This window comes from Microcaecilia unicolor, chromosome 1 (assembly GCF_901765095.1).
Source record: "Microcaecilia unicolor chromosome 1, aMicUni1.1, whole genome shotgun sequence".
Taxonomy (NCBI): Eukaryota; Metazoa; Chordata; class Amphibia; order Gymnophiona; family Siphonopidae; genus Microcaecilia; species Microcaecilia unicolor.
In genome coordinates this window covers 484,573,306-484,598,468 of record NC_044031.1, presented here as the reverse complement: position 1 = coordinate 484,598,468, position 25,163 = coordinate 484,573,306, and the positions used below count along the sequence as shown (strand labels likewise).

At 42.9% G+C, this 25,163-nt stretch overlaps 1 protein-coding gene across 2 annotated transcripts in view; it reads right to left on the bottom strand.

The window, feature by feature from the left end:
- The window catches only part of SPIDR (scaffold protein involved in DNA repair), a 602,511-nt gene that overhangs the window by 447,650 nt on the left and 129,698 nt on the right, over positions 1 to 25,163 (bottom strand). For both annotated transcript variants that reach the window (XM_030214124.1, XM_030214131.1), the window contains exon 6: positions 21,120 to 21,382. In XM_030214124.1, coding sequence (XP_030069984.1) covers positions 21,120 to 21,382 — 263 coding nt within the window. The remainder of the gene's footprint in view (positions 1 to 21,119; positions 21,383 to 25,163) is intronic.

The window sequence follows — 25,163 nt, the reverse complement described above, 5'->3', positions numbered from 1 at the left end:
TTTCATATCTTCTAAAAGAACAGAAGGAGTTTAAGTTTATAATATATTTTGTCCCATCTAGGTGCTGACAAAACCTTTAAATGTTTTCTTTTATATTTCCTGTATAACTTGGATCCAATATTATGTTGGAGTTGAGTATTATAAAATACCTAAATTACTTTAATTACCTAGAAATTCTAAATTGTTATAACACTTTCTGAATCAAGAGTGTAACCTTGAAAAAGTTGTAAAATTGTTGAAAATAATTTTTTTTTTAAAAAGGCAGCTTTTTCTATTTTTCTGATAATGGCCATACCCATTATAGCATAAGCCCTCATCGCCACCTATTTTGTAGGCAGTGAGGGCTCATGCACTAATTCTGCACTAAACAGTTAACACACAACAATGCTCATGCACTAAATGGTTAGCATAGCCACGCTCACTCTCTGCCCCCAGTGCGTGGGTAGTGCTGATTCCAAAACTACCATGGATGCCTGAGTGCACACCGATGTAGTGAATTTTAACCTGCACTAAGCACACATTAGTGCTTACCACAAAGGGCCCCATAGTGTTTTGTATTCTATGCATGTACTTACATAAGTACATAAGTATTGCCATATTGGGAAAGACCAAAGGTCCATCGAGCCCAGCATCCTGTTTCCAACAGTGGCCAATCCAGGTCACAAATACCCGGCAAGATCCCATTCTGACCAAAGTCCATTCCTCTGTACTCCCACGGGCAAAGAATATACCATAATTTCAAAGTAATGTAATGTATCATTTATATTCCACTAACTCCCTCAGACAGATCAAAGTGAATTACACAAATATAACTGTTTCAAAAAAAAACCCCAAAAAGATTACATTAAATACTTCTTGAACAGAAAGGTCTTTAAATGTTTCCAAAAGGAGAAATAAAAGCTCAGAGTTCTCAACTCCTTGGTTAAAGCGTACCAAACTTGAATAGACTTATAAACAGACAGAATTTTCCAAAGCTTTTTTGTAGCAGACTTCCAATGATTGAGGGAATAAAGCAGACATGATTCATTTGCTCTCAAAGATCTCAGGTTATTTGGAAAAGAACATAGACCTATTAAATATTTTGGATGAGTGCTGGAAAAGATCTTATAGTAACACAGTAGATGATGGCAGAAAAAGACCTGCACGGTCCATCCAGTCTGCCCAACAAGATAAACTCGTATGTGCTACTTACCTTGATTTGTATCTGCCATTTTCAGGGCATCCAGTCTGCCCAACAAAACATTGCATCACGCACAACCAGTATTTGGATATCCTAGTATATTTTATCGTTGATAATATTTAGAGTACTTCGTCAAATGCCTTTTCAAAACCCAGATACACAGTATCAACCGGCTCACCTTTATTCACGTATTTGTTCACCCCCTTCAAAGAAATATAGTAGACTGGTGAGGCAAGATTTCCCTTCACTAAATGAAGGGAAACTTCATGTATGCTAACTTAAAATCAATACGAGTCTATATACAGTAGGTAACCAATGCAAGTGAATCAAGGCAGGAGTTGCTGTCAAACTTCTTCATATGCAAAATCAATTTGGCTGCAGCAAATTGTGCAAGTTATAAGATTATATGCACGTATGTGTTCTATCTGTATGTAAATAACTAAAATACTGCAAAGTGGATGCATACACATCTTCTTATACAATTATTTTCAGCTGCATATTCTCTTCCTAATCCAAAGGTCAGACTCGTGAAGAATTGAAATCACAAGATTAGCTCAGACCTTCAACTTTCCCTCAGTATCTTTTCCTCTCCATTAAGAAATCTGCACCAATTTTCAGCATACACTCTTCTAACTTCAAGGCTCTCAGTATCTAAGCAGTGGGCACCTTTGAAAAGTGGCCAAAAATCTCTCCTTCTACATGACCAATCTCTCATAACAGAGATTAATTTAGAATATTTCACATTTGCTATGTCACTCTTCCAGCTTGACCAAAGCAGTTACAATATATCCCAAGGTAGATGGACCAGTTTTTGAAGGAAATCGTGCAGGTGCACTCTCCAGAATTGTACACAATATTCCAAATGAAGTCTGATCAGAGACTAATACAAAATGACCCAAATTCACGCTAAAAACGCCTTTCTTTTTTCGATTATCGGCCGAAGGCGCCCATCTCTCCTTGGCCGATAAACACACCCCAGTCCCGCCTTCACCACGCCTCCGACACGCCCCCATCAACTTTGCCCGTTTCTGCGACAGATTGCAGTTGTACATGCCCAAAATCGGCTTTCGATTATACTGATTTGGGCGCCTTTGCGAGATGGGCGCATATCTCCTGATTTGGGTCGAAATCTGGGTGCCCATCACTTTCGAAAATAAGGATGATAGTCAGATTCCAAGATGGCGCTGTGAATAGACACACCTGTGTTTGCTCCTGGAGGCTGCTGTGTTTGTGAGTTTCTCTCGGTGCCTCTGTAGCCTCGTTAACCATGGGGAAGCGGAGGGGGAAGGTAAAGGAATTTCCCTCGGTTCCTGTGACCTTCTCAACGTTGAAACAAACAACCCTGCAATTTCCCAGGCAGCAACCGGGTCCTCAGGGAACTTCGACCCCCCACTGCAACTCTCGGCCCTTTGGAGTCGATTGAGAGTGGAAACGGGGCTTCTTTGAGCCCTGTGGAGCGAATTGCACCTCCCCAGCCTGGAAGAGAGTTGCTGGCTGTTCAAACAGAGACAGACGCCGAAGTGGCTCAGCTGGTCCTGTCTGAGGGTGTGACTGCAGCAACGGAGTTAGATTCTCAACTTCGGGAAACATTACTACAACAGGCTTCAAAGGTATTGCCTCAAGCTATTGTTTCCAAGTTAGCTCGGGCTGATAGTCTATCTCAATCTCCTCCTGTGGCTGGTGGAGTGATTAGACCAGCAATTGTGACACTGGAGTCACTATGGGACATGGTTTACAATATCCAAACCTCTATGCAAACTACTTTAAAGCAGAATTCTTCTGATATTGAAGTTCTTTCTGAGGCTGCCCTGCTTCAAGCACAAGTGACTGCACAGCAAACCCAGAAATTGGAACGTGTGGATATCAAAATTCAAGAAATGGGATCTATAGAAACAGCTTTGGTTAAAGACAATAATTTCCTATATAAACAACTTGAATACCTTGAAAATCAGACTAAAAGATTTAACCTTAGGTTTCTTAATTTTCCCAAATCGCCGTTAATTTCTCCTTTGGAGATGGTCAAAAAATATTTGGTGGACATTCTGGGAATGGACAAGGACTCACTCCCTCCCATTACACGGGCTTATTACATCGGGAGTACTGGAGTGGTGGTGGGAAACCCCCCCGTAATAGGGGAGGGAGTGAATCTTACCTCATTCCTAGAAAGCTCATTAGAAATGGTTACTCAGAGGTTAACTCTGCTTGCCACTTTTGCGTTGGAGCCTGATAGGAATGCCGTACTACGGCTTTCGTTGAGACACTTAGAAAATCTGTTTTTGGGCTCAAAGGTCCGTATCTTTCCAGATCTCTCACGGCCTACACAGATGAGACGACGGGCCTTTTTGGAACTTCGCCCCAGGGTGGTGGCATTGGGAGCAAATTTTGTTTTGCGATTTCCTTGTTTTTGTAATGTGATGCTTGAAGGTAAACATTTTCAATTTGTAGATCCAAAACAGTTGAAAGAGTTTATTGATGCAAGGGTTGATGTGAATATAGTAAACCTCCCCTAATTTAGCAGGCTGGGGTCTGAACCAGAAGAAGCATCTATTGATTATTAATTTTTGGTTTGTTTTTTTTCTTTTTTTTAATTTCCTTAATCTTGGAATCAAATTTCTTCAACTTGTGGACAAATGGGCTGTAAAGATATATACTTATCATTTTTGTTTCCTAATGTTAAATAATGCCGATTGCATATTCACTTTAAGTGGTGATATAGTGGAAAATTTAAATAATTAAATATATAAAAAAAAGAAAATAAGGATGATAGTGAACTACAAACTACTCTGTTTTTATTAAAATCTATTGAAAAGCTAAAACAAAAGCAAAGTATACCACTTGAACATAAAGTATAAAGGTGGGCCAAATCATCAGCATTGATACTCTGAATTTCAGAAAGCAAAATCATATTATCCTAATTTTCTCAAATTATCATTGATTCCATATCACTTTCAAGGTCTGCTTCAAGAGTGCCCGTCTCACTTCAGTTGTACTCTTCATCCTCTGTTTCTCTCACTCTCCTAATTCTACCTCTGCTACACTGCTATATGCTCTAATGATTTACCAGTACCCCCCTGTCTCTCAAAATTCAGTCTAGCAATTCTGCTTATTTAATATGATCTATTATTTAAAAGAAAAAAAGCCAGAGTTTTTGTGAATAGTGCATATGATTGCACTCAGTGGAATGTACTGGTGTACAAGCGACTATATAAAGCAAAACTGCCGTGCACAGGACTGTGTTTTATTAACATGTTTTTCACAAATGTTTATACAAATTATTTCAAACCACCCATAAGAATACTGTAAAAAAATGCATATCATAAGAACACATCCATGACTTCTCAGAACTTGTATCCTGTTTCCCATGGTTTTTTTTTTATGTTTACCCATTCCCCCCCCCCCCCCCCCCCAAGTTTCCCATGAAGAAACTATAAAGTCCCAAATCCAGATTTTCCCAGGCTTAGGCCCAACTAAACATGCCAAGAACATATCTTATTGCCTGAAAGAAAAATATGTATGCCGCTGAGCTCCCAAATGAGACAAATACGTGAAGAACAGTGTTATGTTCTTGGTTTCCATTTGACTTAACTTTAGGATACCACTCATTTGAAATCTAGGCATCTTTTCTCTTCCTCTGCAGAATCTACTGGTATTCACTCAATACCAGAATTTCTCTATTTAAAGCAGCGGTGCTTCTGACATTGTGGAGTGGAGGAGTGGCCTAGTGGTTAGAGCACCGTTCTTGCAATCCAGAAGTGGCTGGTTCAAATCCTGCTGCTGCTCCTTGTGATCTTGGGCAAGTCAATTAACCCTTCATTGCCTCAGGTACAAACTTAGATTGTGAGCCCTCCTGGGACAGAGAAATATCCAGTGTACCTAAATGTAACTCACCTTGAGCTACTACTAAAAAAGGTGTGAGCAAAATCCAAATAAATATATAAATTGTGGGAAATGGTTTATGGTTTGCCTCACTTAAGACAACACCTACTAAAGTGAGTGAATAGAATCGTAACAGTGCTGAAATTTAAGCAGCCTGTAGCACAAAGAGGATAATGGAACTTTCCTCTCTCCCTTCATCTGCCTCATGCACTAATTTTCATGGCCCCTGAGAACAAATCCCTTTGTTATACTAAATGTAAGTACGAACTCTGACACCAGACGCTTTAGTCCACAAGTCTGATCAACCTGAGAGCATATCTTGGTTATCGATTTGCCAATGTGAATGTACTAAGTACTAAGATGAGACAGAGAACAGCTTCCTAAAATTGCTCTACATCTCCTCATTTCCTCACGCTAGCCAGCTCCCAAGACTTTTGAGACAAATTTCATTCAAAGCTAGAAGGATTAAAATCAGCCATTTTGAAGAGAACAAGTTTGATTTCTTCCTTACCAACTGGGGAGAGGGTAAGGAAAGACTGTGAGACTGGTGTTGTTTGGATGTCTGCAGGAAGAAAGGAGAACCAAGACATGGCCTCCTACCCATAATGAAAGACAAGTGTCAACTTGGCACAGAAGGGTCAGCATAAGGATCAACATAACTTTAAAGACGCTTCCCAGTGACACACTAAATTTAAAGCAGCAGTGAGGATGTGGTAAATTTAGCACACCTTATTGAGCAATGGCTAAATTGCTCATTGCCCCATCATTTATGTGTCTTTACACCACTTGGCGCAATATTTAGTAGAAACCCCTTTAACACAAGTTGTTTAAAATACATGTCTATCAACTTTGCACAACAGGATGGTCCAGATTTGGCCCAATATTCTTGGCAGCTCAAACTGCTTCAAACTGGCTGGGAATCATTGGTGGACTGCTGCCTTCAAGTCTTGTCACAAATTTTCTATTAGACTCAGTCTGGACTTTGAATGGACCACTCCAAGACACTCAGTTTCTTCTTGCTGAGCTGCTCCATTGTTCCCTTTTTTCGTGCTTAGGATCATTGTCCTCCTGAAAAGTGAATCCTCTAACCAGTCCTAGTCTTTAAGGCAATTTTTGGAACCAGATCTAAGTTGGCTTTGCTATAACAAAAGATATGGAAACTGATATAATTATGACTTTTTGATTTCTTCTTCTTAATTACATTTTGAATATTTCAATATTTATTCTTTCAAGTTAAAAGCGTAAGTTATGTCACGTAAATAAGTGAAACAAACACCAACATTTCAAACTGTGTTTTTCTACAACAGAATGCGAAAAATGTGAAAGATGGACAATCAACAGACACTGTGTTAACAGATTACAAATTATATTGCAATGATAGAGGGGATCAAATTGGAAGGAGGGGTTGCGCTATATGTTAAAGAGGGAATTCAGTCAAACAAAATAAACATTCTACATGAAATAGATAGCAGACTTTATTTCAAACATATGTGTAACAAGTCCTAACATAATTATTTTAAGTGACATCAACCTACACCTTGAAGACCCAAAATCGACCAGTGCGCAGGATTGCATTGATTTTCTCCATTCATGGGATCTTTCGTTACCATTCCCGCAAGCTACCCACACCAAAGGGCATTCCCTCGACCTTCTTTCACACAAATTGGCCAATGATGATAATTTCCGTATACCATATATTAATTGGTCAGAAACTCCTTGGTCTGACCACTACAAGTTAAACTTAACCTTATTATGGCGGAAAAAAGGTCCCCAACGCACACAAGGCCATACATGTTACAGCACTAGAGGTCAAATTGACCCTAGGGATTTCTGGGAAATGATTTATGAAAACGACTGGTCAGCATGTACTGATTCCAAATACTTTCACTCCGACTGGGATGCTAGATGTAGAAACATCTTAGATGTTTTAGCTCCTGAAAATACTTGAACATCACGAAGACAGAATTTGACGCCTTGGTATAATGAAGAACTAAGAAAACTTAAAACACTTACTAGATGAGCTGAACGGTCATGGAGAAAAAATAAAAATGAGCATACTCTTAACACATGGAAACAAATGCAACAAAAGTATAAATATTCGATAAGACAGTCTAAATGGCTCTATTACAAGTCCAAAATAGGCCCCGATTTCAGAAACCTGAGGAAACTATTTCATTTTGTCAACAAATTAACAGATACTACACGTCACTTACATCGACTTACCATGATATCCCACCTGCTGGCAACCTTGCTACATACTTTCAGGAAAAAATAACTAATTTACAGCAATCAATCCCTCAGAACAACTCTGACATTGATTACTTTCTCAATTTTCTCGCCCCTATCCCAGGAGAAAATCCTGCAGATCATTTCCTGTCTAACTTTGCCCCCCTCTCCTTGGATGCTGCTACCCAGGGGTTTCATAAATTTTCAAAAAAGAACTGTAAGCTGGACCCATGTCCTAATTACTTACTCAAATCAGCACCTTCCTGCTTTATTGCAGATGTAACTGATTACCTAAACTTTATGCTTGAACGCAGCCTATTCCCTGTTGAAAATGGCAACATCTTACTTATACCAATTCCAAAGGATTCCAAGAAAAAAGTGGTGACCTTACCAAGTACCGCCCTATTGCATCAATCCCATGTTTTGTAAAATTGATGGACAGCATGGTGACGAAATAACTTAATGATTACCTTGACAAGTTTTCTATTTTTCACGAATCCCAATCTGGCTTCCGTCCCCTTCACAGCACCAAAACCGTGCTCATCACTCTGCTTAACAACTTTCAGCAGGAAATAGCACTAGGCAAAAGTATATTGTTACTACAGTTCGACATGTCTAGTGCATTTGACATGGTCAACCACACCATTCTACTGAACCTTCTTGATAACATAGGGATCTGTGGAAACGTTCATAGCTGGATTAAGGGCTTTCTCTCTTCTAGAATTTACCAAGTAATCACCAACTCAGATTTATCACCACCGTGGAATGCTGTTTGTGGAGTCCCTTAAGGCTCACCTCTATCCCCCACACTCTTCAATATTATGATAATTCCTCTGGCCAAGACCTTAAGTTAGGTCTTAATCTGCATATTTATGCTGATGATGTTACAATTTACATTCCCTTCAGAAATGATTTGACCGAGATCTCTAATGAAATCAATCACTGTCTAAATACGATGTACTTTTGGGCAACTTCTTTCCAACTAAAACTGAATGCTGACAAAACGCACTGCCTTATTCTATTATCTCAACACAACAAGTACAAACTTTCAACCTTAATCACCCCCACCCTTAACCTTCCCATCTTAGAAAGCTTAAAAATATTGGGAGTCACCCTTGACCACAACCTTTCCCTAGAAAACCAAATAAACTCCACCACAAAGAAGATGTTCTACTCGCTGTGGAAACTAAAAAGAATAAAAACTTTTTTCCCCGAGAGAGGTATTTCGTCACCTAATACAGTCCATCATTTTATGTCACCTGGATTATTGTAACGGAGTATACGAAGGATGTAAAGAGCAACTAATTAAGAAACTGCAGACGGCCCAAAACACAGCGGCCAGATTAATTTATGGAAAATCCAAATTTTAAAGTGCCAAGCCCCTCCGAGAGAAATTACATTAGCTTCCTGTCAAGGATCGAATCACCTTTAAAATCTGCTCCCTAGTTCACAAAATGTTATATGGTGAAGTCCCTGGCTACATGATTAATCTAATGACCCTGCCGCCCAGGAATGCATTAAGACTATTCCATTCATACCTAAACCTTCATTACCCAAATTGCACCAGACTTAAGTACAAATCCACATATGCTTCATCCTTCTCTTTCATCAGCTCGCAACTATGGAATTCTTTGCCAAAAACTATAAAAACCATCCACAACCATCTAAACTTCAGGAAATTACTTAAGACCATGTTATTTATAGTAACATAGTAACATAGTAGATGACGGCAGAAAAAGACCTGCACGGTCCATCCAGTCTGCCCAACAAGATAACTCATATTTGCTGCTTTTTGTGTATACCCTACTTTGATTTGTACCTGTGCTCTTCAGGGCACAGACCATATAAGTCTGCCCCGCACTATCCCCGCCTCCCAACCACCAGCCCCACCTCCCAACAACCGGCTCTGGCACAGGCACAGACCGTATAAGTCTGCCCAGCACTATCCTCACCTCCCCAGCCTTGCCTCCCAACCCCGGCTCTGGCACAGACTGTACAAGTCTGTCCAGCTCTATCCCCGCCTCCTAACCACCAGTCCCGCTTCCCACCAGCGGCTCTGGCACAGACCGTATAAGTCTGCCCAGCTCTATCCCCGCCTCCCAACCACCAGCCCCGCCTCCCGATCTTGACTAAGCTCCTGAGGATCCATTCCTTCGGCACAGAATTCCTTTATGCTTATCCCACGCATGTTTGAATTCCGTTACCGTTTTCATTTCCACCACCTCCCGCGGGAAGGCATTCCAAGCATCCACTACTCTCTCCGTGAAAAAATACTTCCTGACATTTTTCTTGAGTCTGCCCCCCTTCAATCTCATTTCATGTCCTCTCGTTCTACCACCTTCCCATCTCCGGAAAAGATTCGTTTGCGGATTAATACCTTTCAAATATTTGAACGTCTGTATCATATCACCCCTGTTTCTCCTTTCCTCCAGAGTATATTTGGTGTGGAGGAGTGGCCTAGTGGTTAGGGTGGTGGACTTTGGTCCTGGAGAACTGAGGAACTAAGTTCAATTCCCACTTCAGGCACAGGCAGCTCCTTGTGACTCTGGGCAAGTCACTTAACCCTCCATTGCCCCGTGTAAGCCGCATTGAGCCTGCCATGAGTGGGAAAGCGTGGGGTACAAATGTAACAAAAAAAAAATTTGGACAAGCATATCCCAAGGACTCTGCATGTGTCTCCTCTGCTTGATACACATCAATCTAGTGACAATTTTGGACACATCCACCCTTCCCTCCTCTCCCCTGGTTTCCCTGCTCCTTCCATCCTTTCCCCATCCTCCCCATTATTTCTTATGTAGGTTTTCTGTTGTATTAGCTTAATTTTACTGCACTGGCGTCTGCCTCTGCGGTGCGCTATAAGACACATTGAGCCTGACGCTGTTTGGAAAATGTGGGGTATAAATGAGATAATAAATAAATCACTATGGATAGAAATTCTGTGTGTGAAGGGAGGGAATATTCTTGTAGGACTGTACTACCATCCGCCAGGACAAAACGAACAAAGAAATATTTACAGAAATTAGCAAAGCTGGCAAGGGCAACAGTATAATAGGTGATTTTAATTACCCCAATATTGAATGAATAAATGTTACATCAGGGAGTGCTAGGGAGATAAAATCCCTAGATGTAATAAATGACTGCTTCTTGGAGTAACTGGTCCAGGAACCAACAACAGAGGGAGCCATTTTAAATCTAGTCCTTAGTGGAATGCAGGGCATAGTATGAGAGGTAATGGTGTTCGATCTGCTGAAAAAGAGTGATTATAATATGTTCAAGTTTGAACGACTATCTGGAGTGAAGCCACAAAGGACATCTACTGTAGCAGCATTTAATTTTCAAAACGGAGACTATGATAAAATGAAGACAATGGTTAAAAAGATACTAAAACGATTGACTGCAAAGGTTGGGACATTAAATCAGGCATGGACATTGTTTATAAATACCATCTTGAAAGTCCAGACCAGATGCATTCCATGCATTTACAAAGGTGGAAAGAACAGCAAACAACAGCTAGCATGGTTAAAAGGTGAAGTGATAAAGGCTATTAGAGCCAAAAGAACGACCTTCAAAAAATGAAAGAAGGACCGAAATAAAGAAAATAAGAAGCAATATAAACACTGGCAAGTTAGATGCAAAGCATCGATAAAGAAGGATAAAAGAGAATATGAAGAGAAACTTGCCACAGAAGCAAAAACTCACAGGTAACAACCTTTTCAAGTGTATCAGAAGCAAAAACCTGCGAAGGAATCCATGGAACAGTTAAATCATGAAGGAGAAAAAGAGGCACTCAGGGAGGACAAGGCCATAGTGGAGAAAATGAATGAATTCTTTGCTCTGGTCTTTACGGAAGAAAATGTAAGAGATCTACCTGTACCAGAAATGGTACTGAAAGAACTCAAACATGAAATTGCTGATCTGCTGTTAGTAATCTGTAACCTGTCATTAAAATCGTCCATAGTAGTTGAAGATTGTAAGGTGGCCAATGTAACACTGATTCCAGGGCTGATCTGGGAAATTACAGACTGGTAAACCTGGCGCCAGTACAGGTAAAATAATGGAAACTATTATAAAGAATAAAACCACGGAACATATAGATAAACATGGTTTACTGGGACAGTCAGTATGGTTTCAGCCAAGGGATGTCTTGCCTTACCAATTTGCTTCATTTCTTTGAAGATGGTTTGAATAAACGTGTCAATAAAGGTGAGCCGACTAATATAGTGTATCTAAATTTTCAGAAAGCTTTTGACAAAGTTCCTCATGCGAGACTCCTGAGAAAATTAGAAAGTCACGGAGTAGGGGCAATCTTCTGTTGTGGATTAGGAATTGGTTATCGGACAGAAAACAGAAGGTAGGGTTAAATGGCCATTTCCCTCAAAGGAGTGTGAATAGTGGAGTGCCACTGGAATCTATACTGGGACCGGTGCTGTTTAACATATTTAGAAATTATCTGGAAATTGAACAAGTTAGGTGCTTAAATTTGCAGATAACATAAAACTATTCAAGGTTGTTAAAACACGTGTGGACTGTGAAAAATTGCAGGAATAGCTTAGGAAATTGGAAGACTGAGCATCCAAATAGCAGATGAAATTTCATGTGGACAAATGCAAAGTGATGTACATTGGGAAGAACAATATAACTCATAGTTACCTGATGCTAGTGCCCACCTTGGGGGTCAGCACCCAAGAAAAAGATCTAGGTGTCACCGTAGATAATACCCTGATGGGCCGATGATCAGAAGCAAACACAGGCGCTAGAGGCTCTTAGTGCCATACTAGCGCCTGCATTTGCTACTACCCCATGATCAGAGCCCTCGAGCACGTGAAACAATGCGCTCGCGGGCTCTGAACGCAACTAGCATGGAAATGCATGCAAAACAGAGCTAAACCTATTCATCCCCAATGATCAGCGACCAGCTGGCGTTAGGGTTTGCAGACCATTGGGGAGGAATGGTGAGCCCTGTCCAGCATGCATTTGCATGCTAGCAGGCCCCCATTCTCCCCAATGCAGCAGCCCACGCAGGATCCTCAAGCCAAGCCATTCAGACCCGACCGACACCTCCCTCCCCACCCAGCGACAGGAAGCTAGAGGTCCAGCGGACCTCCGTTCCCCCGCAACCCCCCCCCCCCGACACAGGTTCGGGAGGGCTGGAGATCCGAGGGGTCTCCAGCCCCCCTAATCCCTGCCAGTGTTCCTGAAATGTCCTTGGTGGCCCAGTGAACCGCAGTCAATCCCCCCTACCTAAAGTTGGAGGAGGGAAGTGGTCTCCCTCCTCTTCCATCGGCGTCACTTGCAGAATGTCGATGCCCAGCCCTTCCTGTGATGCGCTAGGCAGGGCTTCATGCCATATAAGGGAGTTTCTCCCTTATATGGTGTGAAACCCTGTCCAGTGCATCCCAGGAAGCACTGGGCAAGGCTGGGCGCCGCCATTTTGCAGGCAGCACCGATGGAAGATGAGGGAGGCCACCTCCCTCCTCCAACTTAAGGTAGGGGGTTGGGGGGATTGATCACAGCCCACTGGGCCACCATAGACATTTCAGTAATGCTGGGGGGGATAAGGGGGGCTGGAGACCCCTCGGATCTCCAGCCCCCCTGAACTTTTGTCGGGGGGGGGGGTCGGGGGACTGGAGGTCCACCGGACCTCCAGCCCCCTGTTGTTGGGGGGGGGGGGGGGGTCGTCAGTCGCCCACTGGGCCACCAGGGACATCTGAGGGATGTTGAGGGGAGGCTGGAGACCCACGGGAGGGGGGTCAGGGGACCACAAGTCTGCTGGACCTCCAGCTTCCGTTTTGCCTGGCTTGGAACGCGGAGGTAGTTGGGGTCTGGTGGTCCCATGGACCTCAAGCCCCTGTGTTTCACAGGTCTGGGCTTTTGACAGCCCAGACCTCTCAAACAAGTGCAGGAGGATTGTGCCTGAGTGCACAATCCTCCCACACTTCTACCCCATGATCAGAGAGAATTGCGTGCTTAAATTTGCATGCATTTATCTATGATCATAGGCCCAGTAACGCCCTGCGCTGTTCCAGCTTTATTTTTACAGTGGGGGGCTTTTGACCATCTGCCCATGAAATCTTCTGCCCAGTGTGTGACAGCAGCCAACAAAGCAAAAAGAATGCTAGGAATTATGAGGAAAGGGATAGTAAATAAAACTGGAAATACCATAATGCCTCCATCGCTCCATGGTGTGACCTCACCTAGAGTATTGTGTTCAGTTCTGGTCACCATAGCAGAATTAGAAAAGGTTCAAAGAAAAGCAACCAAAATGATAAAGGGGATGGAACTCCTCTCATACGAGGAAAAGCTAAAGAGGTTAGGACTCTTCAGCTTGAAAAAGAGACTGCTGAAGGGCGAATGATTGAGGTCTACAAAATCTTGAGTGGTGTAGAACAAGTAGAAGTTAATCGATTTTACGCTCTTTCAAAAAGTACATAAGTACGTAAGTATTGCCATACTGGGACAGACCAAAGGTCCTTCAAGCCCAGCATTCTGTTTCCAACAGTGGCCAATCCAGGTCACAAATACCTGGCAAGATCCCCCAAAAAGTACAAAACATTTTATGCTGCTTATCCCAGAAATATTTTCCCCAAGTCCAATTTAATAATGGTCTATGGACTTTTCCTTTAGGAAGCCGTCCAAACCTTTTTAAAACTCTGCTAAGCTAACCGCCTTTACCACATTTTCTAGCAACGAATTCCAGAGTTGAATTATACGTTGAGTGAAGAAACATTTTCTCTGATTCATTTTAAATTTACTACTTTGTAGCTTCATCGCCTGCCTCCTAGTCATAGTATTTTTGGAAAGTGTAAACAAACTCTTCACAACTACCCGTTCCACTCCACTCATTATTTTATAGACCTCTATCATATCTCCCCTCAGCTGTCTTTTCTCCAAGCTGAAGAGCCCCAGCCGCTTTAGCCTTTCCTCACAGGGAAATCGTCGCATCCCCTTTATCGTTTTTGTCGACCTTCTCTGCACCTATTCTAATTCCACTATGAGGCATATTTTCAAAGCACTTAGCCTCCCAAAGTTCCATAGGTTTCTATGGAACTTTGGAAGGCTAAGTGCTTTGAAAATCAGCCCCTATATGTTTTTTGAAATGCGGTGACCAGAATTGAACACAATATTTGAGGTGCAGTCGCATCATGGAGCGATACAAAAGCAATATAATGTCCTCACTTTTGTTTTCCATTCCTTTCCTAATAATACCTAACATTCTATTTGCTTTCTTAGCCACCGCAGCACACTGAGCAGAAGATTTTAACGTATCATCAATGACGACACCTAGATCCCTTTCTTGGTCGGTGACTCCTAACGTGGAACCTTGTAAGACGTAGCTATAATTCGGGTTCCTCTTTCCCACATGCATCACTTTGCACTTGCTCACATTAAACGTCATCTGCCATTTAGACGCCCAATCTCCCAGTCTCGTAAGGTCCTCTTGTAATTCTTCATAATTCTCTCACTATTTAACTACTTTGAATAACTTTGTGTCATCAGCAAATTTAATTACCTCACTAGTTACTCCCATCTCTAGGTCATTATAAATGTTAAAAGCAGTGGTCCCAGCACAGACCCCTGGGGAACCCCACTAACTACCCTTCTCCACTGAGAATACTGATCATTTAACCCTACTCTGTTTTCTTTTAACCAATTTTTAATCCACAATAGGACACTACCTCCTATACCATGACTCTCCTATTTCCTCTGGCGTCTTTCATGAGGTACTTTGTCAAACGCCTTCTGAAAATCCAGATACACAATATCAACTGGCTCACCTTTATCCACCCCTTCAAAGAAATGTAACTGACTGGTGAGGCAAGATTTCACTTCACTAAATCCATGTTGGCTTTGTCTCATTAATCCATGCTTTTGAATATGCTCTGTAATTTTGTTCTTTATAATAGTCTCTACCATTTTGCCTGGCACCGACATAAGACTCACCGGTCTATAATTTTTCGGATCTCCCCTGGAACCTTTTTTAAAAATCGGTGTTACATTGGCCACCCTCCAATCTTCCATTACCACGCTTAATTTTATGGATAAATTACATATTACTAACAATAGTTCCGCAAGTTCATTTTTCAGTTCTATCAGTACTCTGGGATGAATACCATCTGGTCCAGGAGGGGACACTGAATGAAGTTACACAGAAATACTTTTAAACTAAAAGGTACTAAACAGGAGGTAATATTTTTTACTCAATGAATAATTAAGCTCTGGAACTCTTTGCCGGAAGATGTAGTAAAAGCAGTTAGTGTAGCTGGGTTTAAAAAACATTTGGACATGTTCCTGAAGGAAAAGTCCATAGTCTACTTTTGAGACAGACATGTGGAAGCCACTTCTTGCCCTGGGATTGGTAGCATGGAATGTCGCTACTCTTGTTTGGCCACTGTTGGAAACAGGATACTGGGCTAGATGGGCCATTGGTCTGACCCAGTATGTCTATTCTTATGTTCTTACGACCCATTTGTAAGATTCTAGACAACTCGGGAACAATAGAGCCAACACGAAGAGAAATGTTTTGTTTAATACTGATATCCTGAGGCCACCCCAAATGCAGAACAAGGAATTTCAGTTTCTGGAATAAACTTGTTCCTCAAATGGGAAAATATTCCCAGTATCTGGAAGGAAGTTCTTATGCCAGTGATACCTATCAAGTAGCCACAAAATGAGTTCCAAAGGAAGTCACAGTCTAGGATCCTCAGCATCATCGAATCATTGCAGTGGCAAGCCTGAAAGAAGAAAATAGCAAAAAGGTCCCTGAAGCTGCCTTTGGTGACTTAACACAAGACAGGCAGGGGCTGCAGGAGCTGCAAAGACAGGCATGAGAACTAGCAAACTGCCAGACTGTAAGACAAATCAAGAGTGATGTACTCAACGATACACATTATAAGCCTATTGAAATAGCATTTTATTTTTCATCCTTATTTATACAGCATCCTTTGAACTCTAAATATGCAAAAATATGCACAGGAGTAAATTAGAAGTGAAAATTATCCATCTTCAACATTTAATACGACAATGGCTGTTACGTTTCAGTTTTGAAAATCTGAAATAACTCTATAGTCAAAGCTGAATTATTTTGCTATCTGTGCTTTGTGTGAAAGGTGATAAAACAAAATAAAGGCCCGATATTCAGACAGCAGCGATCAGTGTTTTCCTGACTGATTCCAGTGTGCAACCCAGAAATGCAATACCAGTGCCTTGATGTGGTCTGGCACTGAATTTCCGGGTTTCCAGAGCCAGTTAATGCATAGTTGATTAAGTGCAATATTCAGAACTTAACCAGCTATGGGTAACCACATAAAGATAGGACTGACTTTTATACGGTACTATTTATGTTGTTAGCCTAGCCAGTTAATTGCTGAATATCGCCACTTAACTGGCCTAGTGCTGACTCCACCCCAAAATAGCTAGGTTTTCAATTTGGTGCCAACCAGTTAGATTCAGCAGCACTAACCGTATAAGTGCTGTAGAACATTAGTAGTTAGCTCCAAAAAGGCAATTTAACTGGTTAAATTGCATTGAATATTGACCCATAAATTATGCTGTCAGCTGTTGGCGATTTTCCTTTCAGCTCTCTCTGAAAAATGCAGCAGGCATACTCCCATCAAAAAGGGAACTTAAAAGAACAATATGTAATTGAATGGCCCAAATTACTAAATAGGACAGAACAGGCTAAGTAATAGTCATGACTTTTCCCCATTTTACATACGTTAGTGTTTTAGCATGCTATTTTCATAAGTACCAAACAGTGCCAGAACTGATCACTGTCATCATTCAGGAATGTTCTCCAGTTGTTTTACTGGAACTATTGAGAGAGTTCCAATAAGAAACTCCATCCAACTACTGAAAGTTATCATAACCCTTGAGCATTATTTTCTAAAATTAGCTAGTGTTATTTCTGGCATGTACAACAGTCCTTCATATCAGGACAATTCACACTTTCTGCATATAATTATTGGATTTCATCCCAAAATTCTTGATTTCTGAGTAAACTTTTACTGTAAAAGAGATGTATTTAATTATTTGAAATAATTATTAGTCTGGACCTCATTATAGTGTGCATTCAATCAACTATTTAATCTCCAAACTTATAAAGTTGCAGGTCAATATTAAGCCTGAACAGCAATCCCCTTTATTTTTTTTAAACACACAGGCCACAGAGGTTAAACTAAACACAGATATTAAGAACTGCTATCTGGTTACCAAGCAGCATTGAATATCTGGATAGAGTAGTGAGCAGTGCAGATAAAGTTACAATAGGAATTTTTATGGCCCAACTTTATTCAGGTAGTTATCTGGATAGATATCTGGTAGTTATCTGGATAGCGGGTTGAATATTAATACTCTCTGGATAACCTCTTCCTCCTTCAAAACTCTACCATAGCATGGATAGTGCCAAGGTGGTCTGGAAGAATATTCCATGGCATTATCTGTGCAGTACAGCTCCAATTACTTCAAATATCTAGATAATGGCAGATAGCTGCTTGTGAATATCCGAACTTAGGTTGCTTCTAAGGAACAATAAAGTCCAATCATCACAGCTACACTGCCTCCATAATGTCCCGGATCCTTCTTAGCCCCTCAGAGAGTGCACAAATTCAAAAAGGACACAATGCCAGAATTTAAAAAGGAAGACTCAACTGTGAATTTCAAACTATTTATGTGATACTGTTGGGGAGTTTCTGAAGCACCTTCCCGGATAACATATTTTGTAATATGGCAGCGCTATAGAAATGCTAAGTAGTAGTAGTAGTAGTAGTAGTAATATACAGTTCAATCATGTACTACAACAACCGGTTTAGCTAAGGTAGCAAAGTCTAAACTAAACATCTATAACAGTGTTCATCAATGCTAGGCTCATGGGACATTGGTAGCCCTGCTGTCATTTCAGGTTTTTTGCTTTGTTTTTCTTTTTTTTTTTTGCTGCTAGATGCAGGCCATTGGCCTTGCATTTAAGAACACTGTCATAAATGTTTCTCCAACATTAGGAGCAAGCACATGGATCCGGCATCTTTCTCTACTTCTTTCCATACCTCTGCCCCTCCACCCCACAGTCCTACAAACTTGCATGTAAAATTTGGGGTTTTCCAGCTACTTGTGACATGGACTGGCCACTGCTAGAAACAGGATACTGGGCTAGATGGATCACTGGTCTGACCCAGTATGGCTACTCTTATGTTCTTATGTTTGCTGGCAGCATTTCAGACAGACTGCTTCCAGCCAGTCCCAGGGCAGCTACAACTTCCTGTTGCTGCATGAGTAGGAAACAGCAAAGGGAAAGCCCCAGGGCCAGCTGGAGGCAACCTGGCTTAATTGCTGCTGGTGAAGACACCTAAATTTGTAGGACCCTGAGGTAGGGGGTGTGGGAAGAAGGGAAGGGAAAGGAAAAAGCTAAACACAGGAAGGGACAAAGAGATACTGAACAGGGAGGGAGCATGGGGGCACGGACACAGAGGAGATGCTGTGTATGGCAGGGGCGTTGCCAGACACCCAATTTTGGGTGGGCCTGGGCCTAAGATGGGTGGGCAGAAGAACTCTGCCTTGTCCCACAAGTGATTTGGTCTCTCCCTCTCTTGCCTGCATGCCATATGGTCTCTCAAACATCCTCCCCTCCCCTGCATACCTTTTAAATAGCAGATTTTCACCGGCAGCAACTAAGACAAACAGCTCATGTTGGCCCCACAGCCTTCCCTCTGATGAAACTTCCTGTTTTCGCATAGGTGGGAATACATCAGAGGGAAGGCTGTGGGGCCAGTGCGAGCAGTATGTATCAGTCGCTGCTCACTGAAGGCGAAGATCTGCTATTTACAAGGTATGCAGGAGGGACAGCTGTTGGGAGTTTTCAGCTGGTGGGGTTTGGGAATACCTGCCAACCAAATCATAGGTGTGCTGCTACTGGGTGGGCCCAAGCCCAAAGTGGGTGAGCCTGGACCCACCCAGGCCCACCCTTGGCTACGCCACTGGTGTTATGGATTGAGGGGATGGAAGGAAATGCTGCATATAGATGAAGAGGAAGGAGATACACATGGATGGAAGAAAAAGGTAGAAATGAAAAACTAGACAGATTTGAGGAGGTAGAAAAATGGAAGAACGCCGAACATGAAAGATCAGTGCCAAAAATGGATGTAAATAAAGCAAGCAAACAAGAAAGCAAGACAGAAAGAAAAGAAATAGCAAACGGGCAGGAGGACCTGGACAAAGTTTTAAGAGCACAGACAGAAGGAAGTGGAACCAGAGACTGGGAAGATGATGATTAGAAAAATAAAATCAAAGGTAGGAAAATAATTTAGCTTCACTCTTGAGAATTTGTATCTGCTGTCTTTATATTTTGCACTGTACAGGAGGAAATGCATTTCTTTCTGTTTTTCTGGTGTTGCACTACATGCAGAGTCTGGCATCTTAAGGTTTCAGTTAAATTTTGTTTATATTAATACATTTAGCCTCTGGTCATGTAGCCTCTATTTGAAGAAGGGCTATGTGTGTTCTATATGTGTGACCAAGGCCAGGAATTCTGCTGGGGCTGGTTGTCAGAATGCATTGGTAAGTGTTGTGGTCCCACATAGGAAAATATTTATTGGCTATCTTTTAGCCCTTTTGGGCCCAAAGCAGATTAGACTTAAAAATTTGTGAAGATTGCAGACCTATTGCTATAGTCTACAAAATATTGACACTAGTTCACAAAACCATCACTCAGGGCAACCACTTAGTCTCGCCCGCTATTTGATTCCATTATCCAGTGCATGCGCCCTTCACTCCACACAAAAGAATCTCATAGTAATCCCTTCCTTCTGCAAAATTTTTTCTGGAAACCTTTTGGGATTCAATGTCTAACATCACTGGCCCCACTTTATGGAACAATCTTCCCTATCTACAAGTGCTGCTCTGTCACTAACAATTTAAAGTAGCCCTTAAGACTTATCTACTTCACCAGGCTTTTGCGATTCAAGACTAAGATTTAGATTTAATTTTGGTTTCCTAAATTTGTAGACAGTGGAATGGAGCACCTGTCAGTGTGTTGAGCCTGTAGGAGCAACAGCAGAATGCCTCTTTCCTTCTCCCTTTCCTTTTGAGCAGTTGTAGTTCCATTTCCACCTTCTGACTTCCTGACCTTCTCTATCATCATTTGTACTGTGAACTGCATAGATGGCTTGTCTCCAAGGAAATATTACCAAATAAAAATGAACTTGAGATCAAAGCAATTAGTAGGCACTACACCTCACCGGACAGTCAACCTATGTGGACTCCATGTGACCACCAGAAGCATGGATGAAAAGAAAAGACTTAAGTGATGTTTTAAATTTGGGAAGTGAGTGTCTATATTATTTTTATTCAAAAAAAAGAATCAAAATAAAACAGGAGGAATAAATGTGCTCAGGTACTTTTCTTGGGATAATTTTCAAAGTGAAAACAGATGTGCATTTTCAATCTGAAAATCTTGCATAGTCCACAGAGGGACAAGTACATGCATGCTTTTCACCAACACTGGCTATAAAAGATTGGATTTTATTTATTTTTGTTACATTTGTACCCCGCGCTTTCCCACTCATGGCAGGCTCAATGCGGCTTACATGGGGCAATGGAGGGTTAAGTGACTTGCCCAGAGTCACAAGGAGCTGCCTGTGCCTGAAGTGGGAATCAAACTCAGTTTCTCAGTTCCCCAGGACCAAAGTCCACCACCCTAAACACTAACTAGGCCACTCCTCCACTATCATGATTTTAATTTATATCAGACCCTAGAATTTTGTCATAGCTTTTGAATAGGTCATACGTGGGAAGACAGCACCTAATGCTCTCTGTAAACAATTTAGAAAGAAATACTACCTCAACTAACCTCAGAAACTTTTTTCTTTTCTTTGCAGAATCCTCTGGTGTTTTGGAAGTCTTAGTGGCCTGTTTCTGTGGCGTCTGAAGAAGGGCCTCTGCTGACTTCAGCCAGTCGCTTGCTGACCGCCTTCTGCTTTGCTCTTGCTCCTCTCCATCAGTTAACAATGGTCTCTGCAGGCACATCTGTGGAACCACTTCAGCATCTCGACAGTCCTCGTCGTCTACTCTATTATTGTCAGATGAATACTCAGAAATATCTGTTGGGGTTGCCTGAAAAAATTTAACAAAGTTTTTTAGGTACATTAGAAACATGTTAACAGTAAAGATCAGTTCATTTTTTTGTGGCTACATAGAAGGATACAGATGAACTGCATATGCCAATCAGACATATCTATCTATCTATCTATCTATCTATATATATATGACTATCTAATATACTAATTCGCACCTCCATCGTTCTGAAGCTGACTCCGAGGCAGCGTGGCAGTGAAGCTGTGTAGTGTTCCTGGAGTTCGTAATCGCCCCGCCCTTGAGGGAACTCTGTATAGTTTCCAGGGAAACAAACGCGACATCAGAAGGAGAAAGGACCAACCGCAGGCAATCGCACTCGCTCTCACTGCCCCACCCTCAGAGGGAAGGGAAGGCTGCATAGCAACCCGCAAACGTTATTTCATCCCGAACAGCCCTGATCCCCTGCCCCCCCCCCTCCATCCACCCAGCGAGTCTCCTCGCTCCCCGATTACCTCCATCGAAGCAGCTGCGTCATTGAAAGCCCTGCCCATCTCCAGCCTTCCCTTCGAGTTTGTTCCCTCAGTCCCGCCTTCTGACGTAATTTCCTCTTTCCACGAGGGTGGAACTCTGAGGGAATGAACTTGAAGGGAAGGCAACAGAAAGGCAGGGATTTCAATAACGCGGCCGCTTCGACGGAGGTAATCAGGGGAGAGAGGAGAATCACTGGGTGGATGGAGGGGGGCAGGGGAGAGAGGAGAATCGCTGGGTGGCTGGAGAGGGGGGCAGGGGAGAGAGGAGAATCGCTGGGTGGCTGGAGAGGGGGACAGGGGAGAGAGAAGAATCACTGGGTGGCTGGGGGGGGCAGGGGAGAAAGGAGAATCACACACACACACTCTCTCTCTCACACAGACACACTCGCGCCCAGTCTCATTCTTTGTCACACATACACTCGCACATTCACTCTCGCTCTCAAACATACACACTCTGAGGAAAACCTTGCTAGTGCCCGTTTCATTTGTGTCAGAAACGGGCCTTTTTTACTAGTGTGTGTATATATATATATATATATATAACTGCACACCTGTTTTTAAACTGTTGCACACCAAACTCACCAGAACCTTCCCCACCTCCCTCCTGCTTCTACCTTCCTTCACTGCTGCTGCTTCTCACCAACAGTGGTGGGAAAACAACATAAGTCATCATGGGGCTGCAGTCTGCCAATCTCCATGATGCAGCTGCCAGTCCCACCCCTTCCGATGTCATCTTCCTGTTTCCAGGGCAGAGCAGGCAGCTGTGTGTATAGAGATTGTGGCCCCATGACTGATTTGTGCTGTCTAGCTACTGCTGCTGTTTGGAGTAGCAGTAGCACTGGTGTGTGTGTGTGTGGGGGGGGGGGGGGGGGGGGGGAAGATGCCAAGGATGGACAGATGGGGAGGGGCAGAGAAAAGACACCAGATGGAGAAGGAAAAGACAGAATAAAGGAATATTCTGGACAAAAGGAGGGGAGAGAGAAGGGGGGAGATGCTGGATGTAAAAGGGGGAGAAAAAGCGAAGATACTTACCTGTAGCAGGTATTCTCCGAGGACAGCAGGCTGATTGTTCTCACATGTGGGTCGACATCCACGTTGGCCCAGGAATCAGCAAATTTTTTGGCAAGCAAAAAAGAAAAGTTTTGCCAGAGTTTTCTGGTGCGCAAGCAGCGCGCACCGCACATGCGCGGACGACTTCCCGCCTGTCGCATGAGTTAAATCAAAAAGCATAAAAATAAAGTAACAACAACTCCAAAGGAGAGGTGGGCGGGTTTGTGAAAACACTCAGCCTGCTGTCCTAGGAGAATACCTGCTACAGGTAAGTATCTTCGCTTTCTCCGAGGACAAGCAGGCTGCTTGTTCTCACATGTGGGGTATCCCTAGCAAACAGGCTCACTCAAAACAATGAACATTGGTCAATTGGGCCTCGCAACGGCGAGGACATAACATAGATTGACCTGAAACTGAGAGTGCAGCCTGGAACAGAACAAAAATGGGTCTAGGGGAGTAGAGTTGGATTCTAAACCCTGAACAGATTCTGTAGCACTGACTGCCCAAACCGACTGTCGCGTCGGGTATCCTGCTGAAGGCAGTAGTGAGATGTGAATGTGTGTACCGAAGACCACGTTGCAGCCTTGCAAATCTCTTCAATGGAGGCTGACTTTAACTGAGCCACTGACGCAGCCATGGCTCTAACATTATGAGCCATGACATGGCCCTCTAGAGTCAACCCAGCTTGGCCAAAAGTGAAGGAAATGCAATCTGCTATCCAACTGGAGACTGTGCGTTTTCTGATGGCGACTCCCATCCTGTTGGGATCGAAAGAAACAAACAACTGAGCGGACTGTCTGAAGGGCTTTGTCTGCTCCACGTAAAAGGCCAATGCTCTCTTGCAGTCCAAGGTATGCAAACTGCTTTCACCAGGGTGGGTATGAGGACGGGGAAAGAATGTTGGCAGGACAATTGACTGGTTCAGATGGAACTCCGACAACACCTTTGGCAGGAACTTAGGGTGCGTGTGGAGGACTACTCTGTTGTGATGGAACGATATAAGGTGCATGAACTACTAAGGCCTGAAGCTCAGTGACCCTACGAGCTGAAGTAACAGCCACCAAGAAAATGACCTTCCAGATCAAGTACTTCAGATGGCAGGAATTCAGTGGCTCAAAAGGAGCTTTCATCAGCTGGGTGAGAACGACGTTGACATCCCATGACACTGGTAGAGGTTTGACTGGGGGCTCTGACAAAAACAAACCTCTCATGAAGTGAACAATTCAAGGCTGTCCAGAGACAGGCTTACCCTCTACACGGCGATGAAAAGCACTAATCTCACTAAGGTGAACCCTTAAGGAGTTGGTCTTGAGACCAGACTCTGATGTGTAGAAGATATTCAAGCAGGATCTGTGTTGGACAAGAAAGAGGATCGCCTTGCTGTCACACCAGACAACAAACCTCCTCCATTTGAAAGAGTAACACCTTTTCATGGAATCTTTCTGGAAGCAAGCAAGACTCAGGAGACACCCTCTGAAAGACTCAATGAGGCGAATTCTAAGCTCTCAATATCCTGGCCGTGAGAGCCAGAGACTGGAGGTTGTGATGTAGAAACGACCCCTGGGTGATGAGGGTTGGAAAACACTCCAATCTCCACGGTTCCTCAGAGGACAACTCCAGAAGAAGAGGGAACCAAATCTGGTGTGGCCAGAAGGGAGCAATGAGAATCATGGTTCTCCGGTCTTGCTTGAGTTTCAGCAAAGTCTTTCCTACCAGAGGTATGGGAGGATAAGCATACAGAAGGCTTGTTCCCCAATGTAGGAGAAAGGCATCTGACGCTAGACTGTCGTGGGCCTGAAGCCTGGAACAGAACTGAGGGACCTTATGATTAATCTGAGTGGCAACAAGATCCACCGAGGGGTGCCCCACGCTCGGAAGATCTTGCGGGCGACACCCATGTTCAGTGACCACTCGTGAGGTTGCATTATCCTGCTCAGCCTGTCAGCCAGACTGTTGCTTACGCCTGCCAGATAAGTGGCTTGGAGAAACATGAGTTGATGGCGAGCACAAAGCCACATCTGACGGCTTCCTGACACAGAAGGCGAGATCCGGTGCTCCCCTGCTTGTTGGTGTAATACATGACAACCCGATTGTCTGTTTGAATCAAAATGATTTGGTTGGACAGCCGATCTCTGAAAGCCTTTAAAAGCATTCCAGATCGATTGCAATTCCAGGAGATTGATCTGAAGACCTTTTCCTGAAAGGACCAGGCTCCTTGAGTGTGACGCCCATCTACATGA